General features: G+C 53.7%; 1 protein-coding gene and 2 long non-coding RNA genes across 10 annotated transcripts in view; 2 read left to right on the top strand and 1 right to left on the bottom strand.

Moving 5' to 3' along the window:
• The first annotated feature begins 2,804 nt into the window (after nucleotides 1-2,804).
• Nucleotides 2,805-8,609, top strand: LOC132005744 (uncharacterized). Its single transcript, XR_009400908.1, has 3 exons — nucleotides 2,805-2,853; nucleotides 2,996-3,140; nucleotides 8,428-8,609. It is a non-coding gene; the product is annotated as an uncharacterized LOC132005744 (long non-coding RNA).
• Nucleotides 8,610-9,102: 493 nt separating this feature from the next.
• LOC132018882 (uncharacterized) lies at nucleotides 9,103-16,463 on the bottom strand. Of its 5 annotated transcripts, none has more exons than XR_009404663.1 (5): nucleotides 16,292-16,463; nucleotides 12,708-12,816; nucleotides 11,647-11,765; nucleotides 11,200-11,331; nucleotides 9,103-10,721 (listed from the first exon to the last, which is right to left on the bottom strand). It is a non-coding gene; the product is annotated as an uncharacterized LOC132018882 (long non-coding RNA). The 5 variants fall into 5 exon arrangements; XR_009404680.1 differs by having other exon boundaries at nucleotides 12,708-12,813; XR_009404657.1 differs by lacking the exon at nucleotides 16,292-16,463 and adding an exon at nucleotides 12,913-13,157.
• SCYL1 (SCY1 like pseudokinase 1) overlaps nucleotides 13,246-20,721 on the top strand; it is an 11,098-nt gene continuing 3,622 nt past the window's right edge. For 3 of the 4 annotated variants that reach the window (XM_059401633.1, XM_059401632.1, XM_059401635.1), the window contains exons 1-9: nucleotides 13,246-13,424; nucleotides 13,772-13,912; nucleotides 14,102-14,224; nucleotides 14,304-14,530; nucleotides 14,946-15,036; nucleotides 15,113-15,268; nucleotides 17,317-17,475; nucleotides 18,361-18,468; nucleotides 19,155-19,268. In XM_059401633.1, coding sequence (XP_059257616.1) covers nucleotides 13,314-13,424; nucleotides 13,772-13,912; nucleotides 14,102-14,224; nucleotides 14,304-14,530; nucleotides 14,946-15,036; nucleotides 15,113-15,268; nucleotides 17,317-17,475; nucleotides 18,361-18,468; nucleotides 19,155-19,268 — 1,230 coding nt within the window. In that variant the 5' untranslated portion in view covers nucleotides 13,246-13,313. The remainder of the gene's footprint in view (nucleotides 13,425-13,771; nucleotides 13,913-14,101; nucleotides 14,225-14,303; nucleotides 14,531-14,945; nucleotides 15,037-15,112; nucleotides 15,269-17,316; nucleotides 17,476-18,360; nucleotides 18,469-19,154; nucleotides 19,269-20,721) is intronic. The other variant, XM_059401634.1, reaches the window with a different exon arrangement.

The raw sequence follows: 20,721 nt of genomic DNA, 5'->3' as shown, positions 1-20,721 counted from the left end.
ATGATGGAACACAATTCTGGCCTCAAGGTCAGTGAGCAGAGACTGGAGGTCTGTGGACCAGGGCGTTGAGGGAGTGAGATGCTTAGGCTGGGACTGAGGGGCACAGCGGTTTTGAGGGTCCTGGTTTCTGGGGACAGATGTGTTGGCCACGAGAGGGACAGAATGGGGCAGGAGGGGAGGTTCTGGGGCAGGTGATGACAAGGAGGTGAGTGTTGCTAGACGGTTCTGTCCGAGGGGCCTGGGGATGTCCGGGGGAAGACTGGGTCCGGGTGGTCAGAGGGGGTGAGCTGGAGTCCAGCTACCAGGGACCGCCCTGCCTGTGACGTCAGAGGGGGTCCCTTGAGGACACGTGCGGGAGGGGCCAGAGAGAGCTTTCTGGCTTCTCTGTGCAGTTCAGTTGGCTTCGGACTCCGCTTCTCTTCCTCCCGCCTGATGAGGGCAGTTCCGTGAGTTTCCTCCTTCATGCACACAGTCAGCCCTTCCCAGCCGGCTGGGAGCCAGGCCCCGTCCAAGGCCTGGAGACACTGCGAGGAACCAGCCGTCAAGGGCTGTGCCCTGGTGGAGCCAGCACCCCGAGGACCGCCAGCTGACAGGGACTGTTCCACGGTCACCGCCCCCAGAAGGAAAGAAAGCAGGACTGGGGTTGGAGCCTTGGGAGGTAGGCAAAGCAGGGCCATTGGACCTCCCCCTCTCTCCCTCCGCCGGAAGCTTGGGCGTGTGATATGTCCCCCTTGGAGAGTCTCGAACCCCCATTTCGGTTCGGGACCGGACACCTCCAGGTGGGTGCCCTCCTCCCCACACCTGTTCCGTTTCTCTCCCTGGGATCTCGTCCCGGGTCCCACGGGCCCATCCCGCCTCCTGCCTCTCACTCAGCTCCGCCGTGGGTCTGGGAGCCGGGCACCAGGCTGCGGTCCCTGGCATCTTCCCCGCGGGGTGTCTTCCAGACCCACCAGGCTGCGGAGACCGCGCCGCGCTCCCTGCTCGCCCACTGTCACTGACGCTGCGAGGGTCCCGTCCAGATTCCGTCGGCGCCGGACGTACCCGCCTGCGTCCAGCCTCCGACCCGCGTCCCGGCTTACCCCGCAGTCCCTTCCTGCTCCCCCTGGGAGAACCATTTTCTTCCGGCACGTAGCCCCTCCCTGACCCCTGTCTGGCCTTCCCTCGTGCCTTTCCCCCCTTCTGGTATCTTTTCCGTCCAGCTTCTCCGGGCGTGTAACTCCCTCTCCTCCTTCCGGGTCCAGCTCAGAGGCTCCCTCGGTGATGGAAACTTTCCTGCCGGTCCCCCGCCCTCGCGTCTCCCATCCTCCTGCGCGCGCCCACCCCCATCTCGGAGCCTCCCGGACACCTGTGTTCCGGTTTCCCACCCAAGCGTTAGCACGGGTCACCCGGCTGGACGGTCACATCCCGCACCTGCTCCTTCTCTCATGGCAGTAGCACACGGATCACCGAGAGTCCGCGCCCCAGACTTGAAGCCCCGCGCCCACACACACTCTCTGCACACATCCGGCCCCTAGTGAAATGTTGGGGCTCACACGTACGGGGCAGATCACCCCAAGGGAGGGGCACAGCATGAGCCCAGAGGGCTATCCGGTTGTGGGGTCACACCCTCAATTCCAGGCGGTCCTCCGTCCTGAGCTGCTCCCCGCCGGCTGAGCTGCAGGTCCCTCCAGCTCCGCCTCTGCCTCCTTCCCCCAACCCCTACCTTCACCTCCTCTTGATTCCTTGGTCTCTTTTCATGGCTTTGAAACTCACACTGTTTCTAATCTTTCCATATCCCCTTGTGTTTGGAAGCAGGGCACTGAGAAGCAGGGCACTGAGAACCACAGCTATCTGAAGGCTCTGTACCCTTCGCCCAAGCACAAGAACCCCAGCACGTCCCTGACTGCTATTGCTGAGGACCCAGCAACCGCGTTGTCTTCCCATGTCCTCCCCACATGAGTGCTAATCATTGTCCTTTCCGCCTGACCCACTCTGGTCCCTTTCTCTGCTCTGGTCCCTTTGAATCATCTTCCTTCCTTCTGGGCTCAAGGCCCTTGCTCATAAGGCACACGTATCTTCTGGAAATTCTTTCAGTGAGGGTTTCTGAGGGGTCAATCCTTGGAGCCTGTATGAGAAACATGTATTCTACCCTCTGTTTTCTTTTTCTTTCTTTCTTTCTTTTTTTTTTTTTTTTAAGATTTTATTTATTTGACAGACAGAGATCACAAGTAGGCAGAGAGGCAGGCAGAGAGAGAGGAGGAAGCAGGCTCCCCGCAGAGCCGAGAGCCCAATGCAGGGCTCAGGGCTCGATCCCAGGACGCTGGGAACATGACCTGAGCTGAAGGCAGCGGCTTTAACCCACTGAGCCACCCAGGCGCCCCCTACCCTCTGTTTTCATTCCTGCCTCTCCACCCCAGGTTCTGCACTGCCCACTACCCCCGCCCAGGCCCAACCCCAGCTCCTCTCGCTGGAGCACCACAACCCCTCCTGACCTGACGGCGCTCTAGAAGATTCTTTTATTCCTTCCAGTCTTTTCCCCAGGATGCAGCCTGATGGATGTTTCTAATGTGCACTCTGTGCCCCTGCCTCAATGGCCCCTGTCTTCTTCCAGGCTGTTAACCATCATAATCGGACTAAGGGGCCTTGAATATCTGTCCACCTCCTGCCTCCATCTTCCCCATCTCAAACCAAGGGTGCCTTCCCCTTCTCCCCGTAGGAATCATTGGTTGGGAAAGATTGTTCTCTACAGACAAGCGTCCTCAGAAAATCCAGAAGCAGAGAAGCTGGCACATTGTCAGACACCACAGTCTGCTGCGAGTAGATCCTCTGGGCCGAGTAGATCCGGCTGCTTGTGGGTCCCCTGGTCCGCACTAGGTGTGTACTTTGTCAAGGTTCCACTGTACTTTGGCTTGACTCTTTGAGTCAGGAAGCGTTTTTCTTAAAATAAAAAAAATTCTAACCAGGTATAATTTATTTATTTATTTTTTAAAAAAAGATTTTATTTATTTATTTGTAGGCAGAGAGGCAGGCAGAGGGAGACGGGAAGCAGGCTCCCTGCTGAGCAGGGAGCGCAACGTGGGGCTCGAACCCAGGACCCTGAGATCATGACCTGAGCGAAAGGCAGTTGCTTAACCAACCGAGCCACCCAGGCACCCCACCAGGTATAATTTATATGGAACAGAATTCACAGCTTTTTAGTGGACAGGTAAATGGGTTCTGACAAATGTATGTCCCCACGTAATTACTATCAGAGTCGAGATATTTTAGAACTCTTAATTCTATTGTTTCTCTATATGTTTATTATTATTATTATTTTTTAAGTTGTAAGATTTCATTCATTTATTTGAGAGGGAGAGAACATGAAGAGGGGAAGGGGCAGAGGGAGAAGCAGACTCTCGCCTGAGCAGGGGCCCAATGTGGGGTTTGATCTCAAGACCCCGGATCATGACCCAAGTCAAAGGCAGGCGCTTAATCGACTGAGACACACAGGCGACCCTTCCATGTGAATTTAAAAACCAGCTTATCAATTTCCACAAAAGAGCCAGCTGGAATTTTGATAAAGATTGTATTGATCTATAGATCCATTAGGGGGAATATCACCATCTTCATATCAGGTTCTCGATCTGTCAGTGTCGGATGTCTTCCCTTTGACTTAGACACTCTTCAGTGTCACTCAACAATGTTTTTGTACTTCTTGGAGTATAAATTTTGTATTTCTTTTGTCAAATTTATTCCCAAATATTTTATTCTTTTGATGCTATTGTAAATGGAATTGTTTTCTTTTATTTTTATTTATTTATTTGACAGAGAGAGACACACAGTGAGAGAGGGAACACAAGCAGTGGGAGAGCGAGAGGGAGAAGCAGGCTTCCCACCGAGCAGGGAGCCTGATGCAGGGCTCGATCCCAGGACCCTGGGATGATGACGTGAGCGCAACCAACTGAGCCACCTAGGTGCCTCTTTTCTATTATCTTTCTTTTTGAAAGAGTTTATTCATTCATTAGAGAGAGACAGAGACAGAGAGAGCACAAGCAGGGGGAACACCAGAGAGAGAGGAAAAGCAGACTCCTTGCTGAGCATGGAGCCTTATGCCGGGCTCAATCCCAGGACCTTGGGATCATGACCTGAGCCGAAGGCAGTTAGATGCTTAACTGTTTGAGCCACCCAGGCACCCCTGGAATTGTTTTCTTAATTTCTTAAAAAAAAAAATTTTTTTTTTAAAGATTTTGTTTATTTATTTGACAGAGAAAGGCAGGCACAGAGAGAGAGAGGAAGGGAAGCAGGCTCCCTGCTGAGCAGAGAGCCCTATGTGGGGCTCGATCCTAGGACCCTGGCATCAGGACCTGAGCCCTAGGCAGAAACTTTAACCCACTGAGCCACCCAGGTGCCCCCCCCTTAGCTTTTTTTTTATATACAAGATCATGTCTTCTGCAAATAGAGCTTTACTTCTTCCTTTCCAATATAGATGTTTTTTTTTTCTTCTGGCTAATTTCCCTGACCCGAATCTCTAGTACAATGTTGAATGGAGGTGGTGAAGTGGACATCTTTGTTTTGTTCCTGACCTTACAAGGAAAGTATTCAATCTTTCACCTTAAGTGTGATACCAGCTGTGAGTTTTTCATAGACGCCCTCTTCAGGGCAAGGAAGTTGCATTCTATTCCTGTGTGTTGAGAGCTTTTTAAATTTTTATTATTTTTAATTTTTAAAAAAGATTTTATTGATTGATTGATTTATCTCAGAGAGAGAGAGAGAGCGAGTGAGCACAAGTTGGGGAGGGGGCGGCAGGCAGAGGGAGAAACACGCTCCCCAGTGACCAAGGAGCCCAACGTGGGACTCAATCCCAGGAACCGGGGGTTACAACTTGAGCCAAAGGCAGATGCACAACCGACTGATCCACCCAGGCGTCCCTGTTGAGAATTTTTATTATAAAAGTGTGTTGGATTTTGTCAAATGCTTTTTCTGCATTTATCGAGATGATCATGTGTTTGTTTTTTATTCTATTAATATGAGTATTGTACTGGCACGGTGTTTTTATATTACATATTACATTAATTATCACATGTTAAACCGACTTTGCATCCTTAGGATAAATCCTACTTGGTCATGGTCTTTTTAATGCTGCTAGATTTGGCTTACTGATTTGGCGATTTTTGCATTCATATTCATAGACGTTTTAGTTTATAGTTTTCTTGTGAAAGTTCATAGTTTTTTTTTTTTTAAGATTTTATTTATTTGAGAGAGAGAGTGAGAAAGCACGAGATGGGGAGGGTCAGAGGGAGCAGCAGGCTCCCCGCCAAGCCGCGAGTCCGATGCGGGACTCGATGGTGGGACTTCAGGATCATGACCTGAGCTCAAGGCAGTCGCTTAACCAACTCAGCCACTCAGGCGCCCGTGAAAGTTTATAGCTTTGTCTGATTTTGGTAGAGGGTAATATTGGCCTGATATAATGGGTTGGGAAGTGTTCCCTCCTCTTCTATTTTGTGGAAATATTTGTGAAAAACTGGTATTATTTCTTCTTTAAACGTTTGGTGGCAGTCACCACTGAAGTCTTCTGGGCCAGGACTCTGTGGGTGGTGTTACTGATTACTAATTCAATCTCGTTATGTGTTAGAGACCTATCCAGATGGTCTGTTTCTTCTTGAGCAGTTTTGGTAGTTTGTATCTTTCTAGGAAGGTGTCCCTTTTATCTAAGTTACCTAGTTTATCAGTGTTCAACTACTTATAGTATTTCTCCCCCCCCTTTTTTTTTTTAAGATTTTATTTATTTATTTCACAGAGATCACAAGTAGGCAGAGCAGCAGGCGGGGGTGGGGTGGGTGAGCAGACTCCCTGCTGAGCAGAGAGGCTGACCCGGGGCTCGATCCCAGGACCCTGAGATCATGACCTGAGCCGAAGGCAGAGGCTTAACCCTCTGAGCCACCCAGGCACCCCTACTTCTGTACTTGTATATTTACTGAGGTTTAGTTTTTGGTTTGCCAAGTGGCTTATCCTGAACGCCATTCCATGTATATTTGAGAAGAATGTATCTTCTGCTGCGTTTGGTCTCTTTCATTTTCAAGGACTCTTCTAATTAAACCGGGCCCAGCCGGATAATCTAGGACAATCTGTCTTAAGCTCAGCCTATTAGTAAACTTAATCCTATCTGCATCCTTTGTTCACAGGTTTTGTGGATTGAGATATGGTCCTTTGGGGGAGGGGTGGGGCCATTATTCTGCTTAACACAACAGGAAAGATCCACGAGAAGCTTCTTCATTGAGTGTCATGTTTGCCAAAACAAAAACAAACCCCCCATAACCATTTTGGGGGAAGGCCTTAGTGTGGAGGCAAAGTAACTTTTGCCTTAAAGTTATTCTCACGTTTTTGCAGACAATGAAGTGTCTTCTTTAATTCTCAATATTTGAGTTTTTAAAATTTTAGATTTTATTTATTTGAGACAGACAGAGAATGAGGGAGCATGAAGAGGGGGAGCAGGAAATGGAGAGGGAGAAGCAGTCTCCCCCCTCCCCTCCACCATGAGCAGGGAGCCTGGGGGCTGGATCTCAGAAGCCTGGGATCATGACCTGAGCTGAAAGCAGCTTAACTGGCTGAACCACCAGGTACCCCAATTGTCAATATTTTAGACTTAGAACAAAGCACAATTTAAATCCTTTATTCTCATTTTTTAAAAGATTTTATTTATTTATTTATTTATTTATTTATTTGACTGGGGAGGTGGGGGGAGAGAGAGATCACAAGTAGGCAGAGAGGCAGGCAGAGGGAGAGGGGGAAGCAGGCTCCTGGTCGAGCAGAAAGCCTGATGGTGGGGCTCGATCCCAGGACCCCGGGATCATGACCTAGCTGAAGGCAGAGGCTTAACGCACTGACTACCCAGGCACCCACAATTTAAATATTTTCTAAAATGAAATGTGATGGGGCGCCTGGGTGGCTCAGTGGGTTAAGCCGCTGCCTTCGGCTCGGGTCATGATCTCGGGGTACTGGGATCGAGTCCCACATCGGGCTCTCTGCTCAGCGGGGAGCCTGCTTCCTCCCTCTCTCTCTCTCTCTGCCTGCCTCTGCCTACTCGTGTTCTCTCTCTGTCAAATAAATAAATAAAATCTTTAAAAAAAAATGAAATGTGATTAACTGTCACATAAGACCCACCATTGTTTAACAGCAGTTTTTCTGTTTCATGACTTAACTATCGTAAAAGAAGTAGGAAGAACACAAATGACAAGTTCCCCACACGGAAAGTTGTTGAGAAATAAAGGCTGGCGCGCCTGGGGTGGCTCAGTCAGTTGAGTGTCCAGCTCTTGGTCTCCGCTCAGGTTTTGATCTCAGGATTGTGAGTTTCAACCCTGCACTGGGCTCCATGCTGGGCAAGGGACCTACTTAACAAAGAAAAGAAAAAAGAAAAGAAAAGAAATAAAGCTTGAACCATTAGCCAGTAGCTCTTGAAACCACTCAGTAGGTTGAACAACAAATTATTTTCCCCTGAAGTCTTTGGGTCCCTTTTAGCTAAGCTTAAAGTTTCTATTTTATTGAAAGGAAAGATGCCACTGCAGGCAAGACAGCGGAAGGACTTTCCAAAGCACATACATATGTTTACTATGTATATTTATGTGTGTATGTGTAAGTATATGCGTGCATATGTGTATATATATAATTTTCTGTTTATAAAAGTAATTCACACTCATAAAAACTTCAAACATCACATCACAGAAATACTATGCTGAGGGGCTCCTGGGTGGCTCAGTTGGTTAAGCATCTGCCTCCAGGTCTGGTCATGATCCCAGGGTCCTGGGATCGAGCCCCAGGTCCCTCCCCCTGCTCAGCTGGGAGCCTGCTTCTCCCTCTCCCTCTGCCTGCTACTCCCCCTGCTTGTGCTCACTCTCTCTGTCAAGCGAATAAATAAAAATCTTTAAAAAGTACTATGCTGAGTTGTATGAAATTTCAATATTTTACTATTTTTTGACCTACAAACAGCGATTTCTTACTGTTCAACCTAATAATATAGCAGGGAGAATCCCCTGTAATCTGCACGCCCTGGAGGGAACCACTGGCAAGTGGTGTGTATTTCTCCAGGCTGGAGAGTGTGTCTGTGCACGTTCATGGTCAGTGAACTTATCACCACGATGATGAAGCAAGGATGTTGCAACCTGCTTTCTAAACGCTTTGTAGAGCAAAGCAAATCCTCGGACTGCTTGTGCGGCTTCCCCTCTCTGCGGCCTCCATTTCCTTATCTGTGAACATGGAACCCCTGTTCTGTGCCAGTTAGTTATTGCCTCTCAGCTCCAAATTCGTTGTATTTGTCTGCTCTGTGAAAAATGGATCTGGGCCCTTTAAATATTTTCCTTAGCCACGTGGAACAACGCTAAACTTTGCCGGTAGAGGGCGCCGGCAGCCATTTCTTGCGGCAGAGGATTTGGTTTCTGGTAGTGATGAGCTTCTCTCCTCTGGCCCGTGCGGCAGGTCCAGCTTCTGCAGCTCAGCTCCGGCCACGGGTACAAGCTCCTTCCGCGCAGGAAGCCTGCAGCACCTACCATCAGCCTCTTCCCCCAGCCCCTTAAAGCATGACGTTCCAGCAAGTTCCACGGGACCTGCGTGGGACTTTAGCAACGTCTCTACTATCCAATGAGTTACAGCCATTCCCTTTCCAGCCAGGTCTGGAGCTCAGACCCTGGGCTGGATGGAGGTCCTTGGCGAGGGCGGGGTTGGGGGGGGGGGATGTGGTAGTGGGGTAGTGCTCTATCTCAGCCCTGGGGATGAAGGGTGCTCCCTACATCTGCTATTCCGATATTCTTTTTAGAGCCCTCTTTATTATTTTTATTATTTCTCCTCCTCTTCCTCCTCCTCCTCCTTCTTCTTCTTCAAGATTTTATTTGTTTATTTGACAGAGATTACAAGTAGACAGAGAGAGGAAGGGAAGCAGGCTCCCCGCTGAGCAGAGAGCTCCGTGCGGGGCTTGATCCCAGGACCCTGGGACCATGACCTGAGCCGAAGGCAGAGGCTTTAACCCACTGAGCCACCCAGGTGCCCCAAGAGCCCTCTTTACTCCTTACCGGCCAATCCCTTGGTACTCCAATCCCTGTCACAGTTAATAATTCTTTTTTTTTTTTTTTAAAGATTTTATTTATTTGACAGAGAGAGCACGAGAGGGAGAAGGTCAGAGGGAGAAGCAGACTCCCGTGGAGCTGGGAGCCTGATGCGATGCGGGACTCCATCCGGGAACTCCGGGATCATGACTTGAGCCCAAGGCAGTGGCTTGACCAACGGAGCCACCCAGGAGCCCCCAGTTAATAATTCTTTATGTCAGACTTCTCCAGTCCAAATGGCTTTGTGGTTTCGCTCGGACTGAAAGAGATCCCGCGTATCCTTATGAGGATCAGAAGGAGGGAGAGCGCTTAGCTCAGTGCCTGACGGGCAGGGAGGTTGCAGAAAACAGCAGAGACGTCATCGTCCTCATCCTGTCCGCGTCACCCGCTGGTCTCCACGCCGATGCCTACGGAACAGCCACTTCTTTATTAGCCATTGCTGTGGCTTCGCGGTATGCATGGAGTTTTGAATCCCTCCACTCCTGCGGACTCCTCCCCGTCGCCCCGATTACCAGCGGCCCTCTGAGCCCCGTCCACCAAGCACCAACTGCGCTAGGCACTGAAGCTGTTACCTACAGTAACTCACAAATTCTCATCCTGTGCCTATTGTATTAATTTCCACAAATTTAGTGGCCTAAAACCACGCTGATTTATTACCTTACGCTTCCGGGTACCCGAGATCTAAAATGAAGGGGTCAGCACTGCCATGTCCCTTCTGAGGGCTGCAGGAGAGAGGCTGAGTTTTCCAGCTTCTAGAAAGCAGCCTCCTTCCTTGGCCCACGACCCCTCCCTCACAAGACACGTGCTCCTGCTGGCACACCTACTACTCACTGTGGTCCGCCTACAGCATCGGACCTACGGGGATAATCCAGGATGACTTACCCATCTCCAGATCCGTGACTAGATTGCAACAGGGAAGCCCCTTTTACCGTGTAAAGCAACATATTCACAGAGTCCTGGGATTAAGAGGTGGACATAGGTGAGCTTTGTTCAGCCTACCTTCCCCGTGGAATAAATACTATTGCTCTACCCATTTCACAGATGTAAAAACTGAGGTGCAAGGAGAGTAAGTAACTTGCCCACGGTCGCACGACTCATAAGGAACAGAGCTGGGAAACAGGCAGTCTGACTCAGCTACACAGCGTTGTGTAAATCTTTGCATACCAGAATGAGGCTTTGTGTAGCATACATTTCTAGAAGCAGAATTACTGGGGTGAAGTTTAGTCGGTGTTGCTGAGCTGTCCTTTGCTACAGCTGCATCATTTCTTTCTTTTTTTTTTTTTTTTAAGATTTTATTTATTTATTTGATAGACAGAGATCACAAGTAAGCAGAGAGGTAGGCAGAGAGAGAGGGGAGAAAGCAGGCTCCCTGCTGAGCAGAGAGCCCGATGCGGGGCTCGATCCCAGGACCCTGGGATCATGACCTGAGCTGAAGGCAGAGGCTTTAACCCACTGAGCCCCCCAGGCGCCCCCAGCTGCATCATTTCATGTCCGCCAGCAGCACTGAAAATCCAGATGCTTTGAGGGCAGAATAGGACTTGAATACACAAAGGACTTTTACAACTTATCAACTTGGTGACTGAGAAATGTTTCTCTTTCGTGAAAGGAGAAGAACAGTATTCTCTCACTCATCAAAAAACATTATAGTGGGAATAAGGAGTTCTCAGTTTCCTGGGAAAAAAATAAAAAATTCTTGATTACCTTCATATATTGCGAGACCGAAAACACGGTCCTAACCTTGACTGTGACCCCAGCCTGTCTCCTTCTGCCTCGCCTTGTCAGAGGCACCGTTTTTGAGGGTTTGATTTTCCCACCTTGGTGGATTGCTTTTGTCTCCAGTGACATCTGAAGATCCCTAGTTAATAGATCACTTCCATCGCTTTCCAGTTTCCCCCTCTTTTATTTTGGATCTATGCCACAAAGCTTATCTACAACTTCCTTTTCAATGCCTTCCATGTCCCTTGTCGGCGGCTGTTTATTTGGGGCCAAGTACCCCTGTTAACCGCAGAGGCGAATGTTTCATTACTCTGAGAGTCGTCCATTTACAGGCAAGGAATAAGCATGAGGTGACTTCCCAAGATCCTATAGACGTGGCATTCAACCCGAGGCACCTGCCTCCAGGTTCCCCCTGCTTGACATCCCACTGTACCTGCTGGGGAGCGGCTGGCCCCCTGGTCCCTCGCAGAATGCATGTGTGCCTGCCGCACCATTTCTCCAGGTCCTTGCGGGTCTTGGTGGGCTGCTTGGATTTGTCCCAGCTGGGCTGCCACTTTCTTTCTTTCTTTTTTAATATTTTATTTATTTATTTAACAGAGAGAGAGAGAGAGAGAGAGAGAGAGAGATCACAAGTAGGCAGAGAGGCAGGCAGAGAGAGAGGGAGAAGCAGGCTCCCCACTGAGCAGAGGGCCCAAAGCGGGGCTTGATCCCAGGACTCTGGGATCATGACCTGAGCCGAAGGCAGAGGCTTAACCCACTGAGCCACCCAGGTGCCCCTGGGCTGCCACTTTCTATGTGTGAGCATTTAGAGCTTGGGTTCCTCACCTGTAAGATGGGAAGAACACCAGTCCTCCCTCATAGGGCAATGAACTTGTATTACCTCCGCTTTGCAGCTGACGATGTGGAGGCTCAATGTTAGGGCAAGGTGGGCACAAAGAGAACCGGGGAAAGGGATGCTGTCCTCTTCTGAAGACAGTAGCCCCTCCGTGCTGAGTTCCACTGTAGAAGCAGGTTAGTTAACAGAGAATCTGTAAGGAAGCTCCCTTTCCTGATTCTTCATTTGTAACTCTGCTTTCTGGTGTGATCTGCTCAGCCTGTGCTAGGTTTGGCTCCTATCTCCCTGCTGTCCCTCTGTGCACTGGGGACTCCCCGATCTCCCCCAGCCCAGTGGCCTTCCCTTTCTGCACCTGTTTCTTCTCCAGGAGAGGCCCCCATGCACTGCACAGACCAAACACTTGGTAGGGGCTAAGACAACAGGCACTGACTGAATGCTAACACATGACTCCTATTTTCTTGAATCGTCCCCTTTACCATGGCTCCAAAGTGTCCTATCATTTCAAACTCACAAGCACACAGCTCAGCACTGGCTTACTTACCTCCCTGGTATGAAAAACATTTCTAGGCTCTGTGTTTAGGCATTCAAGACTCCTACTTGCCATTCCCCACCCCCCCACCCTGTGACTTTAACTCCCCACCCTCCAATATTGCAAATTCCATATTCACAGTGTTGTCACTATCTTCCTAACAGAAGCTACACAGGAAAATCTCTAGTATTTACTTCTATTCTGCTCTGAGCAGCCAAAACCCTGTCCAACCCTCCCTCTGGGTGACCAACCCTCACAGGTGCTTGGACAAGGAAAGGGAGACAATGAGTGCTGTGCTGAGTGACTGTTCTCTGTCAGGTGGTACTGAACAGAGTACTGTTCATTCCAATTTACAGATAAGGGAAGCAAGGTTTCCAGAGGATAAGGTGGTTCCCACAGCCGGTGATAGGGCCTGAGCAGGGATTTGAACCCAGCTCTGCTGACCTTGGCATCCCCCACTCTCCAGTCTGCTCTCAAAGGCCTCCCAACTAACATATAATAGGTTCTAGGATTTCACCCACGCTCCATAGAGATGACTACAGGACTGTCCCCAACCCTGGGTCCCCTGAGACCCTACCTGAAGAGGGGGGTCATTGCCAATCAGTCTCTCCTGGACACTGGACTCCATCCAGCTAAGGGGCTCCATCCACCAACATTGATGCCTCATTGGATCCTGGAGTTGCCTACTGGCAGGTGGGAGAGAACATCTGGCTTGGGGACAATCGTCCTCCCTAAGCCTCTGTCTACCCCACTTCTCTCCTTCACGTCTGTCTACGACTTACTTCCTCTTCTGTCCCGCTAGCTCTGCTCTTCTATGCCTCGGTTTCTCCATCACTTCTTCCTTCTCAAGTTCTCATCCCCTTAATAACGCAGGGAGGTAGACTCTACTACCACCCACATTTTAGATGTAAGGACACAGAGGCTCAGAGAGTTTGGGTGACCTGCCAGGCCCATACAGTAACTGGTAGGTAACTGGTGGCGCCTGTCCAGCAGGTGCTTGGCCAGGTTGCCAGGAAGCTGGTCTCTGCGCCGCCGGCCCCGCCCCCGATCCCGCCCGCGCCCCGCCCCCATCTGCTCCGCCCACCGACTCAGGCCCCGCCCTCGCCCCGCCCCGCTCCGCCCCGCTCGGCGGCCGGAGGATTCGGAGGAGAGGCGTCCCCAGCCTGCGGCGGCGGTGGGGACAATGTGGTTCTTTGCCCGGGACCCGGTCCGGGACTTCCCGTTCGAGCTCAGCCCGGACCCTCCCGAGGGCGGCCCGCCCGGGCCCTGGGTCCTGCACCGCGGCCGCAAGAAGGTGAGCGCCGCCCCGCTCCACAGGCCGCGGCCGACCTCGGCCTCGCCTAGTCAGCGCCGCCGGCCCCGCCGCGTCGCGCCCCGCCTGACGTGGCTGCGGGAGCCTCCGGGGCGACGGGCCGGGGGAGGGGGCCGGGCAGTGCCGACGTGGCGGGCGGAAGGACCGAGGGACGACAGGCGGACGGAACCGGGGTCACGTGGGCCCGGCTCCTTGTCGAGGGCTGACCTGGGGAGAGGCCGGCGGTGACCCTTTCCTCCCCGCACTGAGCAGCTCTGCGACCCTCTGGGAGCTGGAGTGGTCGCTGGGGCCCGGCCCACATCCCTCAGGTCCCTCTGCCCTCCCCTCAGGCCACAGGCAGCCCTGTGTCCATCTTCGTGTACGATGTGAAGCCCGGTGCGGACGAGCAGACCCAGGTGGCCAAAGCTGCCTTCAAGCGCCTCAAAACTCTCCGGCACCCCAACATTCTGGCCTACATCGATGGGCTGGAGGTACCTGCCTCCCAGGCTGCCCCATCTCCGCCCCGCGCTTTCTCCCAGTCTCCCCGTTGTGTCTTCTGTCTTCCTGCCCCTCAGTTTCCACCCCTTCTGCCTGGGCACCCCCACATTTGATACCCCTCCTCCACCTGTCTCCCTGGGCCTCTCATCTCCCCTTCCTCTCCTGCCATGTCCCCCCTTCAGACAGAAAAATGCCTCCATGTAGTGACAGAGGCAGTGACCCCACTGAAAATGTACCTCAAGGAGCGAGCCGAGGCCGGTGGCCTGAAGGAGCTGGAGCTCTCCTGGGGGCTACACCAGATTGTGGTGAGGTGGGGGGCAATGGTGATGAGAGCGGGGTGGGGGCCTCGGGTTGCGGGGGTGTGATGGCTCCTTCTGCCCCCAGAAAGCCCTCAGCTTCCTGGTCAATGACTGCAGCCTCATCCACAACAACGTCTGCATGGCCGCTGTGTTCGTGGACCGCGCCGGCGAGTGGAAGCTGGGGGGCCTGGACTACATGTACTCGTCCCAGGGCAATGGTGGGGGGCCCCCCCGGAAGGGGGTCCCTGAACTTGAGCAGTATGACCCCCCGGAGTTGGCTGATGGCAGTGGCAGAGCAGTCAGAGAGAAATGGTGGGTGACTGGCCGTGGCATGTCCCAGCCTGCCCTATTCGGAAGCTCCTGCAGCCTCGGGACCCCTCAGCTAGCTGGCACGCCCCGCCCTGTCCCCGGCTGCACAGATGGGGAGGGCACTGGGGTCCTCCGGGAGGTAGGGCGGTTTAAACACAGGCTTTGAGTGTGTTTTGGTGGTTCTGAGGTTGAAAGGTGTGTGACTTGCTTTCCTGAGCCTCACTTTCTTTATCTGTCCAATGGGACTAATGAACCTGCACCCTGCTTCTCAGGGTTCTCCCTTCCTGATGGGAGGGTCAGCTGAGGGACATAGCTCAGCGTCTGCCATGCAGTGAGGGTCTGGTGCCCAAGGCAGGTAGGAGGCCTGTGCTAGCAGGTGGCAGGGCCTTGAGCAGCTCTGGTCACTGCCCTGCCTCAGGTCAGCTGACATGTGGCGCTTGGGCTGCCTCATCTGGGAAGTCTTCAATGGGTCCCTACCTCGGGCGGCTGCCCTGCGCAATCCTGGGAAGGTGAGTGTCTGACCGAGTCCCAGCTCCTGTCTGCCGGCCAGCCAGCCCTGCCCTGACACTGACCCTTCTCCCACAGATCCCCAAATCGCTGGTCCCCCATTACTGCGAGCTAGTCGGCGCCAACCCCAAGGTGCGTCCCAATCCAGCCCGCTTCCTGCAGAACTGCCGGGCGCCGGGGGGCTTCATGAACAACCGCTTTGTGGAGACCAACCTCTTCTTGGAAGAGATCCAGGTGAACCCCCCAGTCCCCCTGGCCCCCCTCCCCGGGCTTTGTTCCTGTGTTCTTCACCCCGGCCCCCGCTCCCCACTTTCCACAAAGTGGAATTAGACCCTGGGAGACAAGGAGGGACTATGGAGCCAGGCTCTCTGGGCCTGAATCCTGGCTCCAACTCTGCTGTGTGACTTGTCTGACACATGTTACTAATGACAGTCCCTACTTCAGGGGACTCTCACTGGTAGAGAGTGACAAAAAATACATAAAAGGAAATGTGTACTCCCCGGGACAGGGGTAAATACCAGGAAGGAAAATAGTGGGTCAGGGTGCTCAGGGAAGGCCTCTCTCAGGGCTGACATCTGAGCTGAGACCCGAAGACTGGGAGACATGGGGATGGTGACTGGGGAGGAATGTTCCAGGCAGGGGGAACAGCAAATGGAAAAGTGTGAGGAAGGGATTCTTGGCTTAATCTCCTTGAGCCTCAGTTTCCATATCTGTATATTGGGGGCAATAGTAGTCTCTGCGGGCCCTTAGGTTGTTGTAGGGAATGAAGGAGAAAGGCTCGGCCTGGATACCTGCTCTGACCCGGCCATGGGGGGGCACACAGAAAGGTGACTGAGAATCTGGAGTTGGGGAGGAGTGACAGACACTGGCACAGACCTTGATGGAGCAGGGGCCGAGGACTCTTCTGAGCATGGGGAACCGGGGCTGTGTCTTGAGGCAGAAGCGCTGGAAACACTGAGCCCTGTGCCTCCTGGACCATTTGGGGGCAGCAGGAACTTTGTTATGAGACATTCTCCTCTCCTCACGGGGCTGACTGGGCCCAGCTGCCCTGCTTAAAATGTGCTCCACAGGCGATGGCTGTTTCTGGCCAGTCCCAGGAGACTGTGGGAGGGCAGGGCCTAGAGGCCCCTCTTCCTGTTACTGGGCAGACTAGGGGAGAGAGCCCAGCTAGGCAGCCTGGAGTGTGGTTGAGTCTTCCTCTGGGCCCCGGTGCCCCATGAGTGCTGTCAGAGCACGAAGCCTGCCTCCTGCGCTCACCTGAGTTGCTCCGGCACCAGCCAGGTCCTCCTCATCCCCAGCCAGAGGTCAGCTCTTCCGGGCCAGGCAGCAGCTTGGGAAACGAAGTTACAGTAGTGACCACAGGAACTTTGGAAGCAGCCTGGACTATGTCATACTCCCTGCCCCATCACTCCTGGCTGGTGACCTTGAACCTCAGCCTCCTTGTCTATACTTGAGGGGGTGAGCACCTCTTCCTTGGGGGCAGCACCGTGGAGGGACCAGACCCCTGAGATACACTTTCCCCTGACTGCTTTTTAGCTGTGTGGCTTTGGGCCAATTCCTTGCCCTCTCTGGGCATCGGTTTCCTTGGTGGAGTAAATGCGGATTATGTTAGCACCTGTCTCATAAAGTTGCGGGGGGATGATTTAAGCTGCATAAAGGTTTCGGTATATAACTCTGGCTGGGCTGTTGTCTGTCCTCAGGGAATGTGAATTTGTGCGGATGACGGCCTTATAGGGAGGTTGGCGGGATCATTGAGCTGGCAGCCTGGTCTGTCCGGCTTCAGTGCGGGGACCAGGTCTGGGGGTCAGCTGTACCTGATCCCTGCCTTCCCCACAGCTTGCCAGGAACGCCCGCCCAGCTGGGGCCCGGGCGATGGGCTAAGCCCCCTCCCCTGTCTGAGCCTTCGTGTCCTCCTCTGTGTGCAGGGGTTAATGGCCCTCACACCTTGGGTTATGGTGAGGAGGCGAGGCAAGGCCGACAAACGGCCTGCTGTCCCCAGCGGCTGCTTCCCCAGCAGCAGGTCGGCGGGTGATGGCAATGACGATGGTGTGTCAGGCCGTGAGCCGACGGGTTTCCCGCGCATGATGGAGGCACTCACCCAAGGTCACGTGGCTACTGAAAGGGGGAGCTGGGATTTGAAGGCAGCCCCGTGGGCTCCCGCAGCCACGCGCTTCAGTTGTCTTTCAAGCAGGGTTGGAGGACAACCCCCTGTCCTTGCCCGTAGCTGAGGAATGGCGTGACTAGGCTGATGTCCTACCTGTAACCTGGCCTTGTTCCCCCAGATCAAAGAGCCAGCTGAGAAGCAAAAGTTCTTCCAAGAGCTGAGCAAGAGCCTAGACTCGTTCCCCGAGGACTTCTGCCGGCACAAGGTGCTGCCCCAGCTGCTGACCGCCTTCGAGTTCGGCAGCGCAGGAGCGGTCGTCCTCACACCCCTCTTCAAGGTGGGTGGGGGCGGTGGGGCCCAGACCCTGGCTGGGGGGGGTTCTGAGTGGCAAAAGAGAGGGCTCTGGGGGAGGGACGGACCGGTTAGGGCAGACCCACACTGACATTCATACACACACTCATACACACACACACGCACACGCACAGCCGCCTGCGTGCTTGAGGAGCTCACCGCCGAGAGTCCCTCGGTTCAGCTCTCCAGGGCCACCTGATCGGCCGTTTGGGAGGCTGCAGGGACTTCTCGTCCTTGGGGGGAGGAAACCCTGTGCCTCTAAATTCTTTTCCCGCAGACCCCTTACTCAGAGCCTGTAGACCTTTTTCCGTTTCCCCAAGACAGCAGCCTTGGTCTGACTTGTGCACCCGGTTTCCAGGGCCCAGGAGATCGCCGGCTCACCACCCCACTTGGTAGCCTCCCTCCTGACCTCTTGGCACCCTGTTCTTTTGGCAGCTAGCGGGTGGATCCTCTCCGCCTTCCCCAGACCCCAGCCTGCCCTTACCTGGGCACCTGCCGTTCCCCACTCTGTCCACTTTTCCACGAAGGGGGAAGACAGCAAGCAAATCCCATATGGCTGGCAATCTCCAGAAGTGATAGAATTATAGTTAGAATTCTGTGTGCACGTGTGTCCATGTGGTGTACTGGGGCCTGATTGTACGGAGGGGCACAGACCTTTCATCGGCCTCCCGAGAGGCTGCCTTGACCCAAAAAGGTGTTACGGGCAGAGGACAGGCAGAAGGGCTGCTGGAGAAGGGCCCTCCTCCCTCCCACATCACCCCATCCCCAGCCTGGGAAATAAGCAGGGAGCCCAAGGAAAATGAATGAGCCCAGTAAGGTCACCCCACTTCCACGGAGGCAGCTGAGCCCCATCTCCTGCTCTTTCCCGAAGGTGGGCAAGTTTCTCAACGCGGAGGAGTACCAGCAGAAGATCATCCCTGTCGTGGTCAAGATGTTCTCGTCCACTGACCGGGCCATGCGCATCCGCCTTCTACAGCAGGTGGGGGCTGTGGTTAGACCCTGTCCCCCTCTACCCAACCCGGACCCCACCTTGGCTGCTGGGGAGACCCCCTGCCTCACCTCCAGTCCCAGGCCGGTGGCAGGAGGTGGCACCCTGGAAACTTCTCCAAACACACACTAGGGCTGGTAATCCTAGGCTCTTAGGAAATCGAGACTATCATGGGCCTCAACCGCAGCTTTGAGAAGGCACAGCCCTCCCAGACTGCAGGCCTTCCCCCTGCAACCCAATCTCTTCGCTTGGTCACCAGAGCCGTTTAGAGTGGGGATAGTGTCTCTCCTGCCAACCCCAAGGCAGCCAGGAGCATCAGACATGATCTCTGGGATCATGGCCAGCCCTCCCTGAGCCACTTTCCGGATGGGGGCGATAATCCCTTTTAAAGAAGAGGCAGTGGAGGCTCTAAGAAAGGACGTGGTGCAGGGCCACAGGCCGGACCCTCCCGCTCCCAGTCCTTGGTTCTTCTCAGCACCGTCCTAGCCTCATCACTGCATGTGGACCTAAGGCCAGAGAAAGGCCAGCTGTGAGGTAGAGGGCTCAGGAGACTCACCTGGTTGGTCAGTGCCTGTGTAGGGGAAATAACCAAGCCACAAAATGGGCCGGTGACTGTGGTCAGGCAAGGAGGGGCTGACTATGTTCTCACCAACCCCCCCGCCAACACCGGGCCACAGATGGAACAGTTTATTCAGTACCTGGATGAGCCAACAGTCAACACGCAGATCTTTCCCCACGTCGTACACGGCTTCTTGGACACCAACCCTGCCATCCGAGAGCAGACAGTCAAGGTAGGTGTGCCCTGGTTTTCCGAGGCTCGGAGGGGGCTCACACGAGGACAGAGGTCTTGGTTTGGGCCTGTGCGTCTGAGAAGGTTAGGGGAGGGGCAGGCACCATCCTGCATATAGGCCCAGGCCCCGAGTGCAGCTCAATAGCTGGTGGGAGGGCAGCACGGGCATGGCCTATATCCTCCATGCAGTAGACACTGGCTGAGGCTCTCTCAGTGCCCAACCTTGTGGCCCGTGCTTGGATGCAGGGTCTCTCATGGAGCTGCTTTTTGAGGTGATGGAGAGTGGGCTTGCCAGACAGGAAACAGAATTAGAAAAGATATGTTAGGGGGAGCCTGGGTGGCTCAGTAGGTTGACTGAGTCCTGATCTCAGCTCAGGTCATGATCTCAGGGTCCTGGGATCGAGCCCTGAGCGGGTCTCTGCGCTCAGCATGGCGTCTGCTTCTTCCTCTCCCTCTATTCTTCCCCCTGCTCAAGTGCACGCATGACTGCTCTCTTTCTAAAATAAATAAAGTCTTAAAAAAAAAAAAAGAAAAGAAAAACTGTGTTGGAAAGTCACAGAGTGTGAAGAGAAGGGTTTGCAGTTTGAGAACAGCAGTCAGGGAAGCCTTTGCTAGCGAGCTGTCACTAAAGGGAAGGAGGCAAGGGTCGGGCTGCGGGGAGATGGCGAGGAAACGTGCTCTGTGCAGAGGGACTGTGCCCAGAGGTGTGGAGGCCAGCAGGAGGGTTATCGTGGCTGAAGGGGCCCCCCAGTCATGGGGGCTCAGATCTGAAAGGCAGTAGCGGGTGGACAGAAGGGGCCACGTTCCAAAGAGGGTGGGCAGACGGGATGTGCCCGTGGGTGGCTGTGAAGCCAAGTATGGCTCCGAGGTTTCCGGCCTGGGCAGCTGGAAGGTTAAGTTGCCATTTACCGAGAAGACTGGGAGCAGCAGTTTTGCGGGAAGAGGTCGGTCTGCTCTTGGCCACGTCTGTTAGGCAGGTGCAGGTGTCTGTTCGGCCGCTGGTTATACATGTGTATAGTTTAAGGAAGAAGCCGGGGCCGGAGGTGCGCACCTGGGCATTGTCCACTACTCAGGGCATTCAAAGCCACGAAGGGGTAAGGACACCTAGGGTCACCTAGGGCCTGGGGAGCCGCCCTGGGGCTCTGAACAGTGAGATCTCGGCCACAGGAGACTGAGAAGGAGTGGCCAGTGAGGTCTGAGGAGAACCAGGAGAGGGCAGGGGCCTGGAGGACCAGAGATGGAAGTCTCCAGGAGGGAGAGCTTGGGGATGTCACAGCGCTGAGGGGTTGGGTTTGGTTTGATGGAGAATTGGCGGTTGGACTTAGCAACACAGAGGTCCCTGGTGATCTCCCCTCCAGCCAGTTAGTAGAGTGTGGTGGGGGTGTTTCTGTGGACATCTGAGTCGAGCGCACGCAAGAGAGAGCAGAAGGAGAAAGACGGGAGACAGGAGCATG

Source organism: Mustela nigripes, chromosome 1 (genome assembly GCF_022355385.1).
Source record: "Mustela nigripes isolate SB6536 chromosome 1, MUSNIG.SB6536, whole genome shotgun sequence".
NCBI classification, from domain to species: domain Eukaryota; kingdom Metazoa; phylum Chordata; class Mammalia; order Carnivora; family Mustelidae; genus Mustela; species Mustela nigripes.
The sequence above is the reverse complement of the archived record's forward strand: the minus strand, read 5'-3'. Positions and strand labels throughout refer to the sequence as shown.